The sequence below is a fragment of the Drosophila persimilis genome, unplaced genomic scaffold, assembly GCF_003286085.1.
Source record: "Drosophila persimilis strain 14011-0111.01,24,50 unplaced genomic scaffold, DperRS2 tig00000002-arrow-pilon, whole genome shotgun sequence".
Classification (NCBI taxonomy): Eukaryota; Metazoa; Arthropoda; class Insecta; order Diptera; family Drosophilidae; genus Drosophila; species Drosophila persimilis.
In genome coordinates, this window is record NW_020825289.1 from 17,791,251 (window position 1) to 17,810,469 (window position 19,219).

The 19,219-nt window shown below is 49.1% G+C and overlaps 2 protein-coding genes across 2 annotated transcripts; both read left to right on the top strand.

Annotated features, from left to right (window-relative positions):
* The first annotated feature begins 2,029 nt into the window (after positions 1 to 2,029).
* On the top strand, positions 2,030 to 9,806 carry LOC6592332 (phosphoenolpyruvate carboxykinase [GTP]). The gene is made up of 2 exons (XM_002017816.2): positions 2,030 to 2,416; positions 7,840 to 9,806. Exons 1-2 carry the CDS (start codon positions 2,382 to 2,384, stop codon positions 9,722 to 9,724), a joined length of 1,920 nt encoding a protein of 639 aa, XP_002017852.1. The 5' UTR covers positions 2,030 to 2,381; the 3' UTR covers positions 9,725 to 9,806.
* Positions 9,807 to 11,762: 1,956 nt separating this feature from the next.
* LOC6592331 (phosphoenolpyruvate carboxykinase [GTP]) lies at positions 11,763 to 14,611 on the top strand. The gene is made up of 2 exons (XM_026986955.1): positions 11,763 to 12,080; positions 12,433 to 14,611. The coding sequence occupies exons 1-2, from the start codon at positions 12,049 to 12,051 to the stop codon at positions 14,342 to 14,344; spliced, it is 1,944 nt and encodes a 647-aa protein (XP_026842756.1). The 5' UTR covers positions 11,763 to 12,048; the 3' UTR covers positions 14,345 to 14,611.
* Positions 14,612 to 19,219: the final 4,608 nt, after the last annotated feature.

Genomic DNA, 19,219 nt, shown 5'->3' on the forward strand with positions numbered 1-19,219 from the left:
AAAATATGTAGAATCAAAACACTTGGAACATGGAAAGTACTCAAAGTCAAATGCAAAATGACAGAACAGAACAGAATAAGATTGAAGATGTTGAAGACAATAAGACAATTATAGAAATATACTTATAATATGGCCTCGTCGCGGTGTGAGAGATACGAGTATCACAGCCCATAGCCTAGCAGGAATTTTATCCACTACCATTCAACTTTTGAAGCCATCAATTTTGTACACCTTCATATAAATAGTCAAGATGGGCCATACCGATTGGTGGCGCTAAAAGAGAGATCAGAAGCTGCTCATTAACAGATACAAGATAGAAAATACCATTCTCCTCACCTCCATCTATCCAAGAAACACTTATCCTGAAATCCTCGCCATCGCAATCCCAATCGCAATCGCAATAGAAACCGAAACCAAATATCAATCAATTACCACATACCACATAATAACAAGCCTAAATGTATAGTTGACTTGTTTACGCCACTATATATACAATACCTATAGGTATATACATATAGTATATACAGTACATATAACCTATATACATAGCTCTACTATACCTACGTATAATTATTGTATATCAATTATTGTTGTAGTAGAAGTGCGCAACGGACTCGTGTAAATTTGATTGTATTAAAACACACTGCAAAGAGATGAATACTTATATAAACCATTATTATACCGTATGCAGGAAATGATTATGATTATGATTAATAAAGATATTTCAAGATTAGTGCGTTAAGTTGAAGAAGAGCAAAACGAAACTCGAGTGTTTTTCTTAATCCCGTCTGGGGACGTCTGACGTTCCTTTCTAGAGTCCATGCGTAATCTGCCCTATACTGGACCCACTGTACCACTGTACCACTGAACAATGGTTCCATAGATGGCACGTTTCATCCGCGGATTTGATTGGATTCCGATTGACGACGACAATGCCTCGAGATTTGTATTTGGTGTGCCGGCCCCTGGTCAAGGCACCTTGGATCGGGAGCCAAAAATTACCGATTAGGCTTATCACAGCGGGGAAAGTTTTGTTTGGTTTTGCCTCCAAAATAACATGCAATACATATGATTATACAAGTGATTATACGATCGACATCGGGCCGTGTCCGGCAGGGAATAGCATTGTTATTATTATCACGGCTGACAATTGAAAAGAGAACTTTAGTTTCTACGAAAAATCAATAGAAATATCCACATGTTTCATTGGTAAAACTAGCGGCATATTGAATATCTCACTTATTAATAAAGAAAATATGGTTCATGGTTCATTATTAATAATCACTTGAGTATTTGTATCCCCAATTATATCAGCAAACCGAAGTGATTGTGGGAAAAGTGAACCCAAGGAGGGATTGGCACCCCCGGTTGACCTTGGTGGATCGGTAAGCGTCTTTATTGGACAGAAGCATCGTAAACGGCATTGGCCTATAAATATGGTAAAATACCTGCTGTATAAGAAGTGCTGCTATCGATCGGTTGATAAGGGAATATCCCATACTATTATGGGAAGACAAATGAGAGAAGAGCAGCAGCAGCAGAATCTGCAAACATAAATCTGATTAGAGGCTGATCCGCGATGGCGTAACAGCAGCTCCATCGATAAGAGCGGCTGAGGGACCGACCGTCTGCGGTTGTGCAGGCATTGCGAAAGACCTTTGCAGACCTGCCAGACAGGTATGCCCGAAGGGGGCGTGGCCAGCATAGCGTCCCGTCGTTTCTGGTGGTTTCCGAGCTGTGCCACCGCCGAGCGGGCGCATGCAGTGGGCGGCACGTACCAAGCGTCAGCTGCAGCAGACTCGGGCCGGGCCTGGCCTTATCTTATCAGGGCAAAGGCAAAACATACGTCCCCATATGTTTCTGAACCGATTCGGATCGGATCGGAGCGAAGCACAAGAGCACAGAAAAGACACAAATCGAAACGAAAACAGAATGTTCATGTATGTTACTTGAACGCAGCGGCCGGCGCAGAGTGCCGCAGTTTGGATTGTTGTGGCAAAGCAGAAACAAGTGCCCCGCACAGACAGCAGAAGCTGAAGCGCAACAAGTTCCCCAGAGATTGCCACGCCAACGACACGCCACGCTCCACGTTGCACGCTTTGCGAGCCCCTTAATCAATTTGTTAAAAGTGCATTTCGTGCGGCCGCCGCAAGAAAGTTTATAAATAAGTAAATTCAAATTAAGTTGCAATTTCATCACATTAAGAGTCGGCAAAAAACGCAGTGGCAAACGGAACGAAATAAATCAATTAAAGCAACCATAAAATTGCAAGTGCGCGCCAAGTCGCTAAGTGAAAGCAGTTCGAGGGCCGGACGAACCACATCTACTACGACACTGACAACGACATTAGATCCGACCCGCAGCCACAACGAAGTAGCAGAATGCTCCTCAAAGGCGTGCAGCTGCTGAGAGGCGGGTGAGTCTGGCTAGAGAGGGGGCCTCGATTTCGATTTCGTGGGAGGTTCAATGTCATAGCCAAGAAACCGGGGGGCGGCGGGAGGCGGGAAACTGTGCCATTAACAAATTGTGGTTGATAAAATACCTTGCTGACTTTGATAACAGAAGGAGGTACCCGTACATAAATATATTACATCCTATATCCGGATAAGGTGTGATTTTTCTTTCGAACGCTTGTATAAGATACTCGCCGGAAAACACTGTTTTATATGCAAAAATCTCCCAAACACATATTTACTATATATTTACGAGTGTTATGTTGAGGATAAATATGGATATAAATATAAATATGAAAACGCACCTTTAGATCTGTTAACTACTTCTAACAAACTGCTTGGCCAATTTAATATACTCCCCAATTAAGGGGGATCTGGGGGCACACTACGAGTATATGGCATTGTGGGGCCCACTTGGCTTACACACCTTGGCATTGATAATCACAGTTTGTAAAGTAATCCATCGTTATAACCTACCTCAACTAAAACTGTGTATATTTACTGACCAGGGTACCCATTCCCTTGATCGTTCTTATCGCATGGGGGAAAATTCCATGTGAAACAAGCACAGCTAGCATCGTCATCCCCTTCATCCTCGAAGCGAGACACAGCAACAGATCAACAGCAACAACCACATCAATGTTAATGCCATTCGTCTGCAGCGACAAGATCAATGCACTCTCTGCGACACAAGCTGCAATGAAAAGCTCATCTTCTCTCGTTCTTTTGATGATTTCTGATTTCCCTCTCGCTACAAAGCTCAACCTCAAGTAGGTTGCAGATAAGCTTGCATCTACTTATGAAGGTTAATTAATTACAATCAGAATTCGCAATTGAGACTTTTGCGAACGTTAATCGTGTAATAAGAACTAATTTATTGTCGAATTTAGTTCAAATAAGTCAATTCTTTTGTAAAATACTGACATGGAAAACCAATTGGGAATTCGACTTCCTTAATATCTAATATCCATTTTCACCATACAACATTTAAACGATTTGCTTCTGATCGTACTCACCAACATAATAAATTAACCGCCAGTGTAAAGCTCTTCCGATCACTTGCACCCAAGACTCAAACCAAGCCAAAAGCTTTGCGTCTTGCGCGCTCTCATACACACAAACAGGTTGTGCTTTTATTATTGTATTCGTTTGCTCTTATCACGCTCTTGATACCCTTGAAGAGAGTATTTCTCAAAAAAAAATACGTGGGTATATTAATATATAATACTAGTACGCACTCGTTTCGCTCTTGTACGTTGCTCGCCCCCCACTCGATTCGTTGCTTCGATATAATTAATATATTGGATCGAGATCAATCGATCCAGATAAAGATCGGATGACTAAATCATGTTGATAATATACCACGACCAATGGCTTTCAAGAGTATCAGTCAGTTCGGCCTTCCTTATATTTTAATATTTTTGTCGTTTTGTTGTGACTCGTTTTCTTTGTCCTCTTTGTATTTCTGGTTCTCCCTGTGTGCGGGTGTGTGTGTGTGTGTAAGCAATCGCTGGGAAATAATCAGGCGAAATAAAAATAAAAACAAAGCGTTGCATGTATGGGTTTTGGGGCCGCATGGCAACAAGTGAATTGAACTGTTGCTGGCGTTTCTTGACGGTTTCTTTTGTGGCTTCTGTTTTGATGGCCGATTCATGCGAGTGGCGTGTTTCAGTGTTGCCAGCAGCGATCCAGAAAGCAAGTTTGAGGAAGGAGCACTCATAGCTGCACCAGATCATTCCAATTCCTGCCATTGTCTGCATATTCTGATTGAGGTATCCGTATCCGCCAGAAACTTGGGCCGATTCGCATTGACAGCTTTGTTTTGAGCTTTGAGTAACTTCAGAACTGATGATAACCTTTAGACACAGCGACGACAACGACAATGACATCGACAACGACAACGACAACGACACCGACGAAATGGCAAAGGCAACAACACAAATATTATTGTTGACGCTGAATGGGACGGGAGTCTATTTCTCTGGCCGAGCCCCCCAACAAAACATTCAATAATAAATGGCATTACTTATGCATGCACGAAAGAAATCAAAACAGTCTTAAATATGATGGTTCCATTGTCTGTTTTCTGCTTATGCATACATATGTATGTGTGTGCAGGCACGCGCCTTCCTCCCCCTAATTGTTGCCCAACTCCACTCCCACATCGATCAAAGAATTTGGGGGGGCGATACCTAGCAACACGGGAAAAATGGCTTACTGTGATTCCATTATCAGTTAATTGTTTGTTTACTACGTAGTGGCACAATTTCTGGAACTTTTCAGTGTTCCCCCCTTGATAAGATTATTTTATACTCAATAGTGTGGGGCATGACGCTTCGCTTCTAATGATCCCAAAAACTGAGTCATCCCATTCAGCAATTGGTGAAGCTGTAGTCAAGCAGCGTTGATGCCATTACATCCACTCCACAGCAGTCCCTAGTCACTGCCCCAGTATTCCATGGAAGAGACTAGACCCACATTAGGGAGCTGCGTCTGTCCATTACCTTATACACATTATGTGACTGGCGGAACAGTTTAATCTACCCCAGAGCGTGGGCCGTCCCGTCTGGGGGCCGCTTATCAGCTGGTAAACAAAATTCAAGCGAGTCGATGCCTTTTCCTGGACTTTGATATGCGGTAATGAGCTTGTTCTATTTCAGCAAACTATCCTCAGAGTCGCTACCAATTGATTCCAGTTCGAACCGGGTTTCCCGTATCAGTTTCTGCGCAGGGTCTGGCTTAGAGAAGGGAAACCAAAGTAAAATGTATGATTAATTGGATATTTTTAGAAATTTCCTGTTTCAATAAATGTAGATATGTATATACATATTTGTTTTTTGAAATCGTACGCAATATATATGACGCTGATCAGAATCGGCCAGTGGAAATGTTTGCAACCGTCGTCAGTCGTAAGTTCTAGGGTTTCAAATAGGAAAACGATAAGATAAGGGGCTTTCCTCGTGATCAGCTCTCACGTCACTATTACATTGGAAGCGATTCGATTCAGACTAACCCTTGCCTAATATTCGATGGGCAGTTGTCTTCAAACGATAGCTTCGCAGTCGATAAGGACTCATGGGCAAGCAATTTACTGATTGTCCGTATTCCGTTCACTGCCGAATCTAAGGCGGAGGGCCAAGGCTATTGAACCCCCACCTAAAACCAGTTTTGAGAATCTTTTACAATAATACCAGAAAGACAGTTCCGTTTCCAAATTTATCATTTTGTTGTGGAAAATCTGTTGAATCAGCTGACACGCTTAAGATCTGTTGCCAAGTGTGCATATACATACGTCTGTATCACTATTTATACTCCTCGTCAGAGATATGTACATATGTACGTTTTCCATATAAAAACTCATGCAAATTAACTGAAGGAAACACGCGCTTTCTGAAAATTCTTCGTATTTTCTTTTCGCAGTACAAATAAAAGACATAAAAAAAATAAATAAAAAGACCACTAACGACACAACGAAGCATAAAACACCCTAGAAAAATTCCATCCTTTCTTTTAAATGCTCTAAGTGCTTTCCCTGTTGAGAAGTAAGGACTCTCTGGAAGGGCAATCGAAGGCAAATATAAACCGCGAGATAGAGAGATGGAGGGAAGCGGTCAACCGACCTCGAACATCTGTGGCGTCATGTGGATAGCAGTGAATGATATGATGGGGCTGGCTAGCGGGAGATCTTTTTCGAATCCATTTCAAAAGGCAAAGACATGCGTTTTCGCGCTCTCATTCCGCGGCGCAGAACTGTTCTCTGTTATCGCCCGAGCTATTGAAGACCTCTGGCTACGCAGCAGTTTCGGCTTCCAATGGAGGCGCGTGGCACTAATCAAACACTGGAGGGTCATCGTCGAGTGATGCCCAAATAATTAGCTTCTAGTGTCAACAGCGATCTGTATTTTACGCGGTGATAGTCCGCTTTAATTTGGACTGAAGCGGTTTAGCGGTTTAGGTGGTTATCAGTGCCGTGCACCAATAAATAATACGCTCTAAACGTTTACTGTTTGACTAGCCATCCCTAGTGGCACGGCACTCATAAATGGGTCCGGCACTTGCAGATAAAATTTCCACACAATGATCGTAGATAAAACCCAGACATGGGCCAACAAATATATAAACAAAGTGTATTCTGACTAATTCTGGTGGCTTCAATTTGTAACTAGCCATCAATGGTTTGGGGCTCATTGGGGGAATTGGCATAGCATAGCCAAGGGCAGCCTTCATAGCACCTCACTTGCGTGGCAGACATCTTGGGCTAATATAGAAACCAGGCCACATTCGTCTGGCTGTCGAATTCGTGTGTGTGGAGCACGCGGCGGAGGGAACTGCGCAGTTCCGAAATTATAAAACATATACATATGTATGTACATTTATTTGGGAATATTTCTTCAGCTAGCGGCCAGACAGTCGCTGTCTGTATGTCTGTGACGTCACGAATGGGACAGCCCTGAACGCGTGTAAACTTATCGTTTTGACGGTGGACTGGGTCTGGGTGGGGGCGAGGTTCGGTGACTTGCCATGGACTTTGCACTGTGTAACGTATCAGAGAGTGGGAGAGTGGCTCTTGATTGTGTCTCTACAATGTGTAGACATGGAGGTACAATGAGAATGGACTCATATGTATGTAGATACATGTACTTGTATGTATGTAAGCATACGGGTAGGGTACTCTGCCGGAAGTTGGGTCTACCTGCTCTCCTATCTTTCGATGCAAGTGCCCCAGCTGATGGCGTCGCAACCATAACAGAGAGCACAAAGATCGACGCTGGCTGACGAAACATTGCATCATTCTCGCAGAGGCGCAGAGAGTGAGCAACAGTGATTCGCTTCTTATGAAAGTGACGCTGATGAAATACGAGGACGAGTATCTCTCAGTCGAAGGCTGGTGCAGGGGAAACTCCCCATTTCCAGTCCCATTCCACGTCCACAAAGATCTCTGTGCGAAATGTGAGAAGCCAGTTTCTGAAGCTCTCAAAACCAGACCGACCAGACGAACAGCTGATCCAGCAGTCAGTTTGGTTTTTTGTTTTTTGTTTGCTTTCAGTTTTCTGTTTTTATTATGTCTTTATTGAGCAAACCGTCTGGCTTTTGCCGTTGACTGTTTTTCAGCGGCTATGCGTGCCCACTTAGAATTTGAAATCACGTTACGATCTCTCGCTCTCGCTCTGGTGGTACAGTTGTGCTCGGCTCTTGTAGTGCGCTATCGCGACGATCCACAGCACAGCTGTCGGATAGGCTGTTGTGGGTGAAGGTCTTGGCACATTAGGTAGGCCTGGCACGAAGATAACCCAACCTCTTTTTACATTCTACCTGTCGAATGCAGCTATTACCTAACTCTGATATTACCTAACACCTTCCCTCGCCATCTGTTCTTTTTCCGCAGCCTCGTTGGCCCACCGAAGAGCTACAACTTTCGACTGGTCTGCCGCTCCCTGTCCGTCCAGTATGGGGATGCCAAGGTCCTCACTCCCGCCGTCAAGCAGTACGTGGAGAAGTGCGTCGATCTGTGCCAGCCGGAGCGGGTGCACATCTGCGACGGCAGTGCGGGGGAGAGCAAGTTGCTCCAGGGCCTCATGCTGAAGCAGGGAACTATTCTGCCGCTGCCCAAGTACGACAACTGCTGGCTGGCCAGGACCAATCCGGCGGATGTGGCGCGTGTGGAGTCCAAGACGTTCATATGCACCGAGCGCAGGGAGCAGACGGTGCCGGTGACTCCGAAGGCGACGCCCGGCACTCTGGGGAACTGGATCTCGGAGGCGGACTTGCAGGCGGCCATCGGAGAACGCTTCCCGGGCTGCATGAAGGGACGCACCATGTACGTGATCCCCTTCAGCATGGGACCCGTGGGATCGCCGCTCTCAAAGATCGGCATTGAGATCACAGACTCGCCCTACGTCGTGGAGTCCATGAAGATCATGACGCGGGCCGGCAACCCAGTTCTGGACGTGCTCCGCGAGGGCGATGGCCAGTTCGTCAAGTGTCTGCACTCGGTGGGCACACCCAAGAGCGGTGTGCAAGTCCAGTCCTCCTGGCCCTGCGATCCCGAGCGGACGATCATTCTGCACAAGCCCGCCGATAATGAGATAGTCTCCTACGGCTCGGGCTACGGCGGAAACTCGCTGCTGGGCAAGAAGTGCTTCGCCCTGAGAATCGGCAGCACCATTGCCAAGCGCGAGGGCTGGCTGGCCGAGCACATGCTCATCCTGGGCATCACCAATCCCGAAGGAAAGAAGATTTACGTGGCAGCCGCCTTCCCGTCCGCCTGTGGAAAGACCAATTTGGCCATGATGACGCCTAGCCTGCCCGGCTATAAGGTGGAGTGCGTGGGCGATGACATAGCCTGGATGAAGTTCGACTCGAAGGGCGTGCTGAGGGCCATCAATCCGGAGAACGGATTCTTTGGAGTGGCGCCTGGCACGTCGCGGGCCACAAATCCCATTGCCATGGACACGATCTTCCGCAATACGGTCTTCACCAATGTGGCCTCCACCTCCGACGGAGGCGTCTACTGGGAGGGCATGGAATCCGCTCAGCTGAAGGACCTGACAGTCACCGACTGGCTGGGCAAGCTCTGGTCGAAAGAGTCGGGCAAGCCCGCCGCCCATCCCAATTCCAGATTCTGCACTCCCGCCACGCAGTGTCCCATAATTGACCCCGCCTGGGAGGACAGTGCCGGCGTGCCGATTTCCGCAATTCTCTTCGGGGGCCGTCGACCCGCAGGAGTTCCACTCGTGTACGAGGCCCGCGACTGGACGCACGGCGTCTTCATCGGCGCTGCCATGAGGAGCGAGTCGACTGCCGCGGCCGAACACAAGGGCAAGACCATCATGCACGATCCCTTCGCCATGCGCCCCTTCTTTGGGTACAACTTTGGGGACTATCTGAGCCACTGGCTGAGCATGGAGAAGAGGGGCACGGTGCCCAAGGTCTTCCACGTAAACTGGTTCCGCAAGAGCAGCGAGGGCAAGTTCCTGTGGCCGGGATTCGGGGACAACTCGCGCGTCCTGGACTGGATCTTCCGGCGGGTGCAGGGCGAGAAATGCTTCGAGGACTCGCCCATTGGTCGTCTGCCTAGCAAGGGTGCCCTGAACGTGTCAGGGATCGAGGGCAACATTGATCTCTCCCAGCTCTTCGATCTTCCCAAGGCCTTCTGGCAGCAGGAGGCCCTCGAGATTGAGCGATACTTCGAGGAGCAGGTGGGCGGCCATCTGCCACGCCCCGTGGCCGAGCAGCTGACGGAGCTGAAGGCGCGTGTGGCCAACATGTGATGTGTGTGTTCCATAGGTTACTCTTTTAATCTAAGACCTAATTGCGTAAAATAAAACGAAACGATTTTTATACACCAACAAATTCGGCATCGAAGACATTTATTTGGGGATGGGATCGGTATTGGGGCGTGGCCCAATGGCTTATCAGTGTCCGCCGCGACGGAGGCCCGTCCGCAATTGGCGTAAACAAGCGTATAAATCCAAAATGGCTTTTAACCCGAGTTATCAGAAGATCGCAGCGATGGAAAACAAGCAAATAAAATGCCAAAAGAATCCAAAAAATCCCAAGAAATCCAAAGAAAGAACTGTCGAAGGCTGCATGGGGACGGGTACGGGGACCCACTCCGGGTTGCCAGGGCCTGATTATCGACGGGACGAGTGTGGTGTGATGTTCCAACACCACGCCTCGGTTCGATAACGGTCGCTGGCACGGGCCTTCTTCTGTTGTTGGCAAGAACAAGAAGAGATCCGGGCTGTGCTCTGGCCGATGGGGGGCTTGTAAAACTGAACCCCTAGGAAAATTTCCTGGTTGCCAATCAAGATCCGGGTTACAGACAGTTCCAGCTCTATATTTAGATGCCCCTAGAGGCTCGTCAACTGATAACCCTCCGCCTGGCTGTCCCACATACAGATCACTTGGGTACATCCATGTACATGTGTATTTATTACGTACCCTGTCTTCCAGCCCTGGAGCTGGGGCTGGGGAATGTCTATTGACGTAAATGCAATATAAGATCGACTCGGCAGAAACGCGCTTGCTGTGTGGGTGAGGAGAGGACCAGGTGGAGGAGAGAGTAGAACAGGAGCGGAGACAACAGTGCCAGAGTCCGGCAATTAACGCCGATGATGAAGATTATCAGACATCAGGCACAACTAGAAAAACAAGTCCATAGTTTATAAATAAACCGCCAAAAAATTGCACGAAGCGCGTGTGTGGAACTGGAAATGGACCAGTCCCTACTAGGTGGAGCGGGGCGGCAGAGGGAGTGGGCTGGGCTTGGGTTCCCCAAGGCCTGCTCGATACAGTCCCTTCTGTGTCTGGATCTAGGGTAAGTGAACGGCGGAACCGGATTTGCAACGGTTTCCCGAAAGGGACTGAGGCAGCATGGAGCGGGGGCAAAGTCGCCCGAACGGCACCTTCATTTATCCTTCCACGCGGGGTTAGAGCGAGAGAGCGCGAGAAAACACATGACAACCATTCGCGGCTATTCTTGGGCCCCGGCAAGAGTCACATGAATGCGTTGGCCTCCAATCCGGCCACGGTCAACGGTGGAGAGGGGGACCAGCAGACATCATCACACAAATTTTCCGTCACCAGTTTCGCAAAAAAAAAAAAAAAACCGAGAATATTTTCGATTTGGCACTGGTCCAAGGAGAGAGAAAAAAATTGAATTCAATCCGAGTGCGCCTCGTGATGTTTTGGAGGCGTAGGAGGGCGCGTGTAGAGGCCTCCATCCACTTATTGCACCGCAGATTGGACCAGAACATACCCACATACCCCTACATGGGTTCTTCTTCATGTGCGGATGTGGACACAGCTGTTTCGGTTAGAGCCGCACCCGCTCACACCCTGTTGCCTGGGATCTACTGGGATCTATTTTTGCCAGGCCCCGCGTCCAATAAAAGCATAAACAACCAAAAACAAAGTAATTAAATTAACAACGGGAAAATGGCAAAACATCAAAATAACAACAAATGCCGCGGCTCAGTGCGGCTCTTATCAATGCTCGATTGGCCCGAAGTCAGCGGCAAACACACTAGAAAATGCTCTCTGGTACTTGAGCTGTTGCCAGGTGGGGGCACTCCACCGCCTCGCCCGATCTCCCCCTGCCACACCGGTTCTGCCTCTGTGAAAAACCAAAACAATCGGCGAGCCTCCCAACGGTGACCAATCAGCGCTCTCGCTCGCAAGCGCACCGATCGTACACGATCGCGGAGCCGAACGCGCCTGTTCTAGTCGCATCGACGCCGAGGCACCCGCGGGAGCGTATAAAAGGCCGTGCGGCCTGGCATCTGGCATCAGTTACTCGTGTCCGGAGTAAATGGAAAGATCAAGTGAAAAGTCTACTTTCAGTGGTCTGAGCATCAAGCTGATATTTGACAAAAAGCTGTGGAAGAACATATGAAAGCGAGAGTCGCACCAAGACACTAAAACAATAATTGTGATAATTGAAAATTGTGATAGCAGATTCGCCTATTTTGCCGAAAAAAATCAAACCAAGTGCCAAACATTTATCCACGACTCTACAAGTCACCGCCATAAAACGCAAATCAAGAAATCTGTGCAGCTTATTCCAAACTCTATAAAATACAACACCAGCAACATGCCTGAATTCATCGAACAAAGCAAAGTTATGTAAGTATCTGCCCCAGGAAAAGAGGCCATGCCACGCCACGCGCAACGCAACGATACGCACCGAAAACCAAACAAACCCCACCCCACCCCCCACCACACACTCTCCTCTTGACTGTAGCGGATATTATTTTTAAAATAATATTTTAAATAGCGTATAAATTGCGGTAATTGCATTTAATGCGAGCCATAATTGCATAAATGAAAACCGCATAATTAATGCGACACCGGCACCCCGTCCCAGTGCCAGTCGCAGTCCTCGTCCTCGTTCTCGTTCTCGGACACTCCATTCAAAATGTGAAAAGCACTTGATTAATTTCCTGTTTCCCCCGCTCTTCTCTCTCCTCCTGTCCAGCTCTGCCAACGGTTGCGGTCTGCCCCAGCTGCACAAGCTGCGCCAGGACAACTGCGGTCTGTACAGCCACATCCGCGGCATTCCCATCTCGTATGGCGATGTCAACTCCCTCACAGCGGGCGTCCGCAGCTTCGTGGAGGAAGGGATCGCCCTGTGTCAGCCCGACCAGGTGCACATCTGCGACGGCAGCGAGCAGGAGAACAAGATGCTCATCAAGAGCCTGCTGGAGGCCGGCACCATCGTGGCCCTGCCCAAGTACGACAACTGCTGGCTGGCCAGGACCAATCCGGGCGATGTGGCGCGTGTGGAGTCCAAGACCTTCATCTGCACGGAACAGCGCGAGGAGACGATTCCCACACCCCAGGACGGAGTGAAGGGAACTCTGGGAAACTGGATCTCCCCCAAGGACATGGAGACAGCCATTCAGCAGCGCTTCCCCGGATGCATGAAGGGACGCACGATGTACGTGGTGCCCTTCAGCATGGGCCCTGTGGGCTCACCGCTCTCGAAGATCGGCATTGAGCTCACCGACTCCGCCTACGTAGTGGCGTCTATGCGCATTATGACCCGTATGGGAGCCTCAGTCCTCAGCCAGCTGGCCAAAAAGGAGGAGTTTGTCCGCGCCCTACACTCCGTCGGAGCCCCAGCCAACGGCCAGGTGGAACAGCCCTCCTGGCCTTGCGATCCCGAGCGTACCATCATCCTGCATAAGCCCGCCGAGAACCTAATCGTCTCCTACGGCTCGGGCTACGGCGGAAACTCGCTGCTGGGCAAGAAGTGCTTCGCCCTGAGAATCGGCAGCACCATTGCCAAGCGCGAGGGCTGGCTGGCCGAGCACATGCTCATCCTGGGCATCACCAACCCCGAAGGGGAGAAGAAATACATCACTGCCGCCTTCCCATCCGCCTGTGGAAAGACCAACTTGGCCATGCTCAACCCCTCGCTGGCTGACTACAAGGTGGAGTGCGTGGGCGACGATATCGCCTGGATGAAGTTCGACTCGAAGGGCGTGCTGAGGGCCATCAATCCGGAGAACGGCTTCTTCGGAGTTGCGCCAGGCACATCGACGGAGACGAATCCCATTGCCATGAACACCGTCTTCAAAAATACCATCTTCACCAACGTTGCCTCCACCTCCGACGGTGGCGTCTTCTGGGAGGGAATGGAGAGCAGCCTGGCTCCTAACGTGCAGATCACCGACTGGCTGGGCAAGCCCTGGACCAAGGACTCCGGAAAGCCAGCCGCCCACCCTAACTCTCGCTTCTGCACCCCCGCCGCTCAGTGCCCCATCATCGATGGTGCCTGGGAGGATCCGGCTGGCGTGCCCATCTCCGCCATGCTTTTCGGAGGTCGTCGTCCTGCCGGAGTTCCCCTCATCTACGAGGCCCGCGACTGGACCCACGGCGTCTTCATCGGCGCTGCCATGAGGAGCGAGTCGACTGCCGCGGCCGAGCACAAGGGCAAGGTGATCATGCACGATCCCTTCGCCATGCGCCCCTTCTTTGGGTACAACTTCGGTGACTACGTGGCCCACTGGCTGAGCATGGAGAAGAGGGGCAAGGTGCCCAAGATCTTCCATGTGAACTGGTTCCGCAAGAGTGCCGAGGGCAAGTTTATGTGGCCCGGATATGGTGAGAACTCACGTGTGCTCGACTGGGTCCTGCGCCGCATCAACGGAGAGTCCTGCTTCGTGGACTCGGCCATTGGACACATTCCCTCGGAGGGCGCGCTCAACCTGACGGGCATGAAGGAGCAGATCGATGAGAGCGAACTTTTCTCGCTGCCCAGGGACTTCTGGTCGCAGGAGGTGCAGGATATCCGCACCTACTTCGAGTCCCAGGTGGGCTCCGATCTGCCAGCCAGCATTTACAACGAGCTGGAGCAGCTTGCCACCCGCGTTGCCGACCTCTAAGTCAGCTGATGAGGAGAGGGCCCAACCATCATGAGAATTTACCGCATCTTTACCCGCCTTTCACACCTGATCACACATCCTGTCTCATCTCCATATATAGACAGACATATACTGTCCCACACTTCCCCTACCAGTCGTTTCTCTAGTATGTAAGCCGAAGACTTCCAGACTATTTATTTTATAAGCGAGTGCTAAGTTTATACTCTAAGATGATATTTTAAAAACAAACCAAACAAAAACTACAAAAATAAAACAAAAAGATATATATCCCAATCCAAGAAATAATATTTATTGATCTATAAACAGATTATAAGACTATATCTTCAGAGCAAGACATACGATATCCTGGTATCTCAGGCTAACTCTGAACTCTGTACTTTCCGGTAACGAAGGTAGCCAGTAGACCAGTAAATAATCGTCTATTAATCTACTATTCTATCAGCTGGCGCCACAAAAACCAACTTCACCACTGGAACAAAAGGAGAACAAAACATGGAGACGCAGTTAATAATAACCACCCGTTAGTACATAAGAGACAAGATAACTGAAAACCTTCCATTCTCTTAAAATTAGAATAAACATGATCGTACTTAAACCTCCGGCACGAATATTCTACACGGAGCGCACTTAATCCACCGCGACCTAGACCAACGCCGACCGGACGATCGCCTGGACCAGCGCGCAGTTATTAGCCACGTGTGGCGCGCAGGCGACCCCGAAGGAAGACCCAAAAGGAAGATACGATCGCATTAAGAGCACGCCTTATTCTTGAACCACGAGACTCCCCCGGCATTACTTTTTCACACTCCAAGGCTCCCAATCTTAGATATCGTACAAACTTCTGTCAAATGCGAGTATATTTCATCTGAACTCTGTTGCATATGGCGGCTAGCTTCGACTCCCTGTCTGCCTGTCTCACAGGGCGAGTCGAAGGCCAGCAGAGCTTTCACTTTCACTGAGCTTTCGCTTTCCGCCAGCTCGGGAGCTCGGGAGCCACCAGAACAGAACAGAACAGAGAACTGGCGCCGAGCTGCCAAGTTGCCTTGGGGAGCCACAGTTTAGCTCGAGCAGCGGTCGCTGCAGCTTCGTCCGCGCGGACAGTTCGAGTGAGCGGCATCCGGAGGCGGATACGGAAGTGCAGAGCACCGCAGCTCTTGGCTGTGCTGTGTGTCCAAACTGTTGCTCATCGTTGTGTGGGTGTTTGTTTTCGGTGATAGTGTGTTAGTGCGCTAGTGTTGGTGCGGGTTTCGCTTACAGCGACGTTGAGGGTGACGGAGTTTTGTGCTGTGCTGTGCTGTGCTGTGCTGTGGTGTGGTGTTGGACAATTAATAAAGTTCCCATAGCAGACAAAATTATCCTGCAAATTTGCTGAAAATGGTAAACATTAAATGCTAATGCATGCCCAGAACGAGAGAGGGAGAGTGTGTATACATATTCGTATGTGTGTGTGCGTGCTGTGTGTATACTTGTGCATGTGTATGCGTGTGTCTGGGTGGCGCTTTGTAAGCTGCGATTTGACATGTTGATTTATGCGCTGCTCTCGCTTTGTGCTCCGTCTACCGTCCGCCATCCTCCTCCTGTGTCCCTGTGTGACTGGGATTACGCTAGTCCTCGTTGTCATTGTTGCTGCTCTCATTGTAGTCGTCGTTGTCGTCGTCGTGTGGCAGGCACTTGTTGCGCTCGCAGGACATTCGCTTAATTGCTAATCCTCGCGCCCAGACGCGTCTAATTACACCTAACTCGGTGTCGTCTGCACTTTCAGACGTCTCTCTGTTTGTCTGCTAATGCTCCCCCAGCGGTTCAACGTTCAGCAAATGACGCATGCGAGTATTCCGAGCATTTAAAGTGCAAATTTGCCTGCTCGGGGCTAAATACCAGCCAGGAGGTCACTTTATATGCCATCAACATGAGATTTACACAAATGGCGATGGGTGGGCGTGGGCCCGGCTCCAAGAATTATGTGTTGCAATAAAATCGATGGATGGGAGCGGGCAGCGGACAGCGGACAGCGGGCAGTGGTGGCTGCCAATGACTGGAGGGTAGAGCCTCAAGTGGTGGCTAATGACTAAGTTGCGACGTGACTTTGGCCAGGATTTGTAATTTTCTGTTTGCCATTTGGAGTCTGCCCCGCTAGTTAGGCTATGGTTTCTTGTCTTCTCCTTTGCACCCACAAATACACATGAGATCCACACACACACACACACGCAGACATACTTTTGTATACTTTGATCTTAAGTGTTTTATGGACTTTTCTTGTTTGTTTTCTCGCACTATGCCTTCGACGAGTAGTACACACACTCAAGTTTATTTTTACAGCAGAGACACAGATGGACAGAGGGAGAGAGGGAGAGGGGGAAGGGTTGGCCAAGTTAATATTTGTACGGGAAGCCGGGGGTTGGGTGGGGTTGGGTGTTAAGTATGCGTTTAACGGGTGCGGGCATGTAATTAAGCCAAGTTTCTCAAAGGGTTGTCCGAGCCATTTGCCGAAGAACTCATTTATGACGGACGGACGTCTTCGACCTAATGACGGTGAAACAGAGAACGAGAGAGCTGCAGAGGCAGAGAGAGAGAGACAGGGATACCCGGTGGAAGCGAGTGCAAGGCGAGTCATTACTCTTACCTCCCTCCTTAAATAATGACGGTAAAAGGAAACTGGGAAAACGGGAAACGGAAAGTTGGCAGTGCCGCCGCCACCGTCATTGCAGGTCGCAGACTTTTGCGCCACACAAAAGGCCAGAAGAAAAGCGAAGCCATAAACCTGATTGAGGCAAGACCTACGCATTCCGGGGAAACCTCTTTGGGTATGCAAATTGCTCTTTACCCCAGCCACAGTCAAATCAGGCACATATCGTTCGGTCCTATGCATAACTTAGGATTGAGACTCGATTTAAAGTTGGGCCTGGCATTCCATCAATAATTCATTCGGTTTTGAATGATTGACCCAGTCGGACCGGAGGACGCCGTCTTGCCCTATTATATATCCTGAATACATAATTCGCAAATCTGCAACGATTATTATGTTATATAAGCTTACCTTTTCTCCAGCAGGCAGCCCCAAAGACCCAGACCCTCGGTCAATACAATAAGCTGGGGAGCCAATCTCCCTGAGCCCCCCGTCCATCCGACCGGTGTGTCCGTTCGTTTCGCCCTTTCTACTCAGACAATGCCATACAAACCGAAGACGGGCCGAACTTTTGAACATTTGAATGAGTCCAAGAAGGACGTAACCACGAGGGTTGTGTGGAAGGATAGATATTCGTACTAATACTCATATTTGTATTTGTATTTGTATTTGTATTTGTATTGATTTGTTGCCCCGGCTTGTCTGCAGATTTTCGCATAACCAAAAACTGTTTTGCCGGAGTGTAAGTGGAACTGAAAGAGGCATAGGGAGAGGAACTTAGATAAAGGCAAAGGTGAGCTCTGGACTTTGGCTCGAACCCTGTCCGCTATCCAGGGGCCAACGGCCGTCCGTCCGTTCGATTGGTTGCGGTGGCAACAGGCCATCGCGTTACGAGAAAATGCAAAAAAACAAGAAAATTCAAACAAAAACAAAACGAAAGAAAATGGAGCAGCAGAAACAACAAGTAGGAAAACACTTGAATCGATGGCAACTCGACTAATTGATGCCTTGTAGAACACGAGTGGAATGCGCTTTTTGATGCAGCACTCTGTTTGTCTAGAAAATTCTAGAAAAAAGCCCGAGCAGAGGAGAATTTTGTTAGGAAAACTGACAAATAAATGGGAACCTAATGTTCGAGGTACTTTAGTACGGTAAGCATAATTCCATTAATTGTCGCCTCCCTGGGGAATGAAAATGAAGGTACGACACCGAATACGAGGTATTCCTTGCTGCAGTTACACATTTATTTGCTCAACAGTATGGACACGTACTCACGCACATGTGCGCGACATGTGAGTGTCTGTGTGTGTGTGGGTCTGTGTGTGTGGGTGCTATTTGTACATCCGATAGATAGATAGATAGATAATAATGGCCCGCAGGTCGGACGTGGGCACCGTGAATACCGAGAACCGACAACCGCCCGACAAACAGTCGAGAGTCACATTTCGAGCTAAGCGGCTATCGAGGCAGCACACGTGTCCTGTCCTCCCCCTCCCCAGGAGAAGAAAGCGGGCGAGGCTGAAGCCCCACTGCAATGGGATACACGAAGTACTCATGTACGCGTAAGTGGCGTCGAGTCGATATCATGGCACTCTGAGTACTTGCAACAGTTGGCTTGGCTTGGCCCGCGGGGACCTCTGCTGAGCCATAAAACTAAAGTGGGCCATGGGCCAAAGGCCAGTGGATTGTGCGCGCTCGTTCTAGTGAATGCAAAATCACTCAGGAGTTCAATTGAACTTTGAACAACTGGGAAATGGCCGACACTTGTTGCCTCTCGCAACGCGAGCTGCCGATGGGTATTCATTGACATACAGCAAAGGCTCTCTGGGGCGGAAAACAGGCAGTCCGCCAAGAGAGCGGAGCTCTTGTTTTCACTGCACATCAATCAAGCAGAAATGTAGGCAACATTTTCTCGCACAGACGCTCAACTTTAATAGCTGCGGGCACCCCTCGCCACCCCATTCCTCGACACCAAGCTGGTAAATCCCATTAGAGAACTTTGTAGCGCAGGAAGCTCCTCTCTTACCGTCTCCTCCTCGTGAGTGTCGTGGGTGTAGTCCGCAAACAAACCGAGCCAACACCAACACCAAGAACACCAAGAACTTTCACGCAAACCGCAAGAGACGCAGAGAGAGTGCGTGGTGCGTGGGTGGAGGGGGAGGTGGGGTTGGAACTTTTGCATAAGTTAATGGGGAATGTGTGTAGCCAAGTGCTGATGCCGTTGACGTCCCCCACCCGCATCTGCCGCTCGG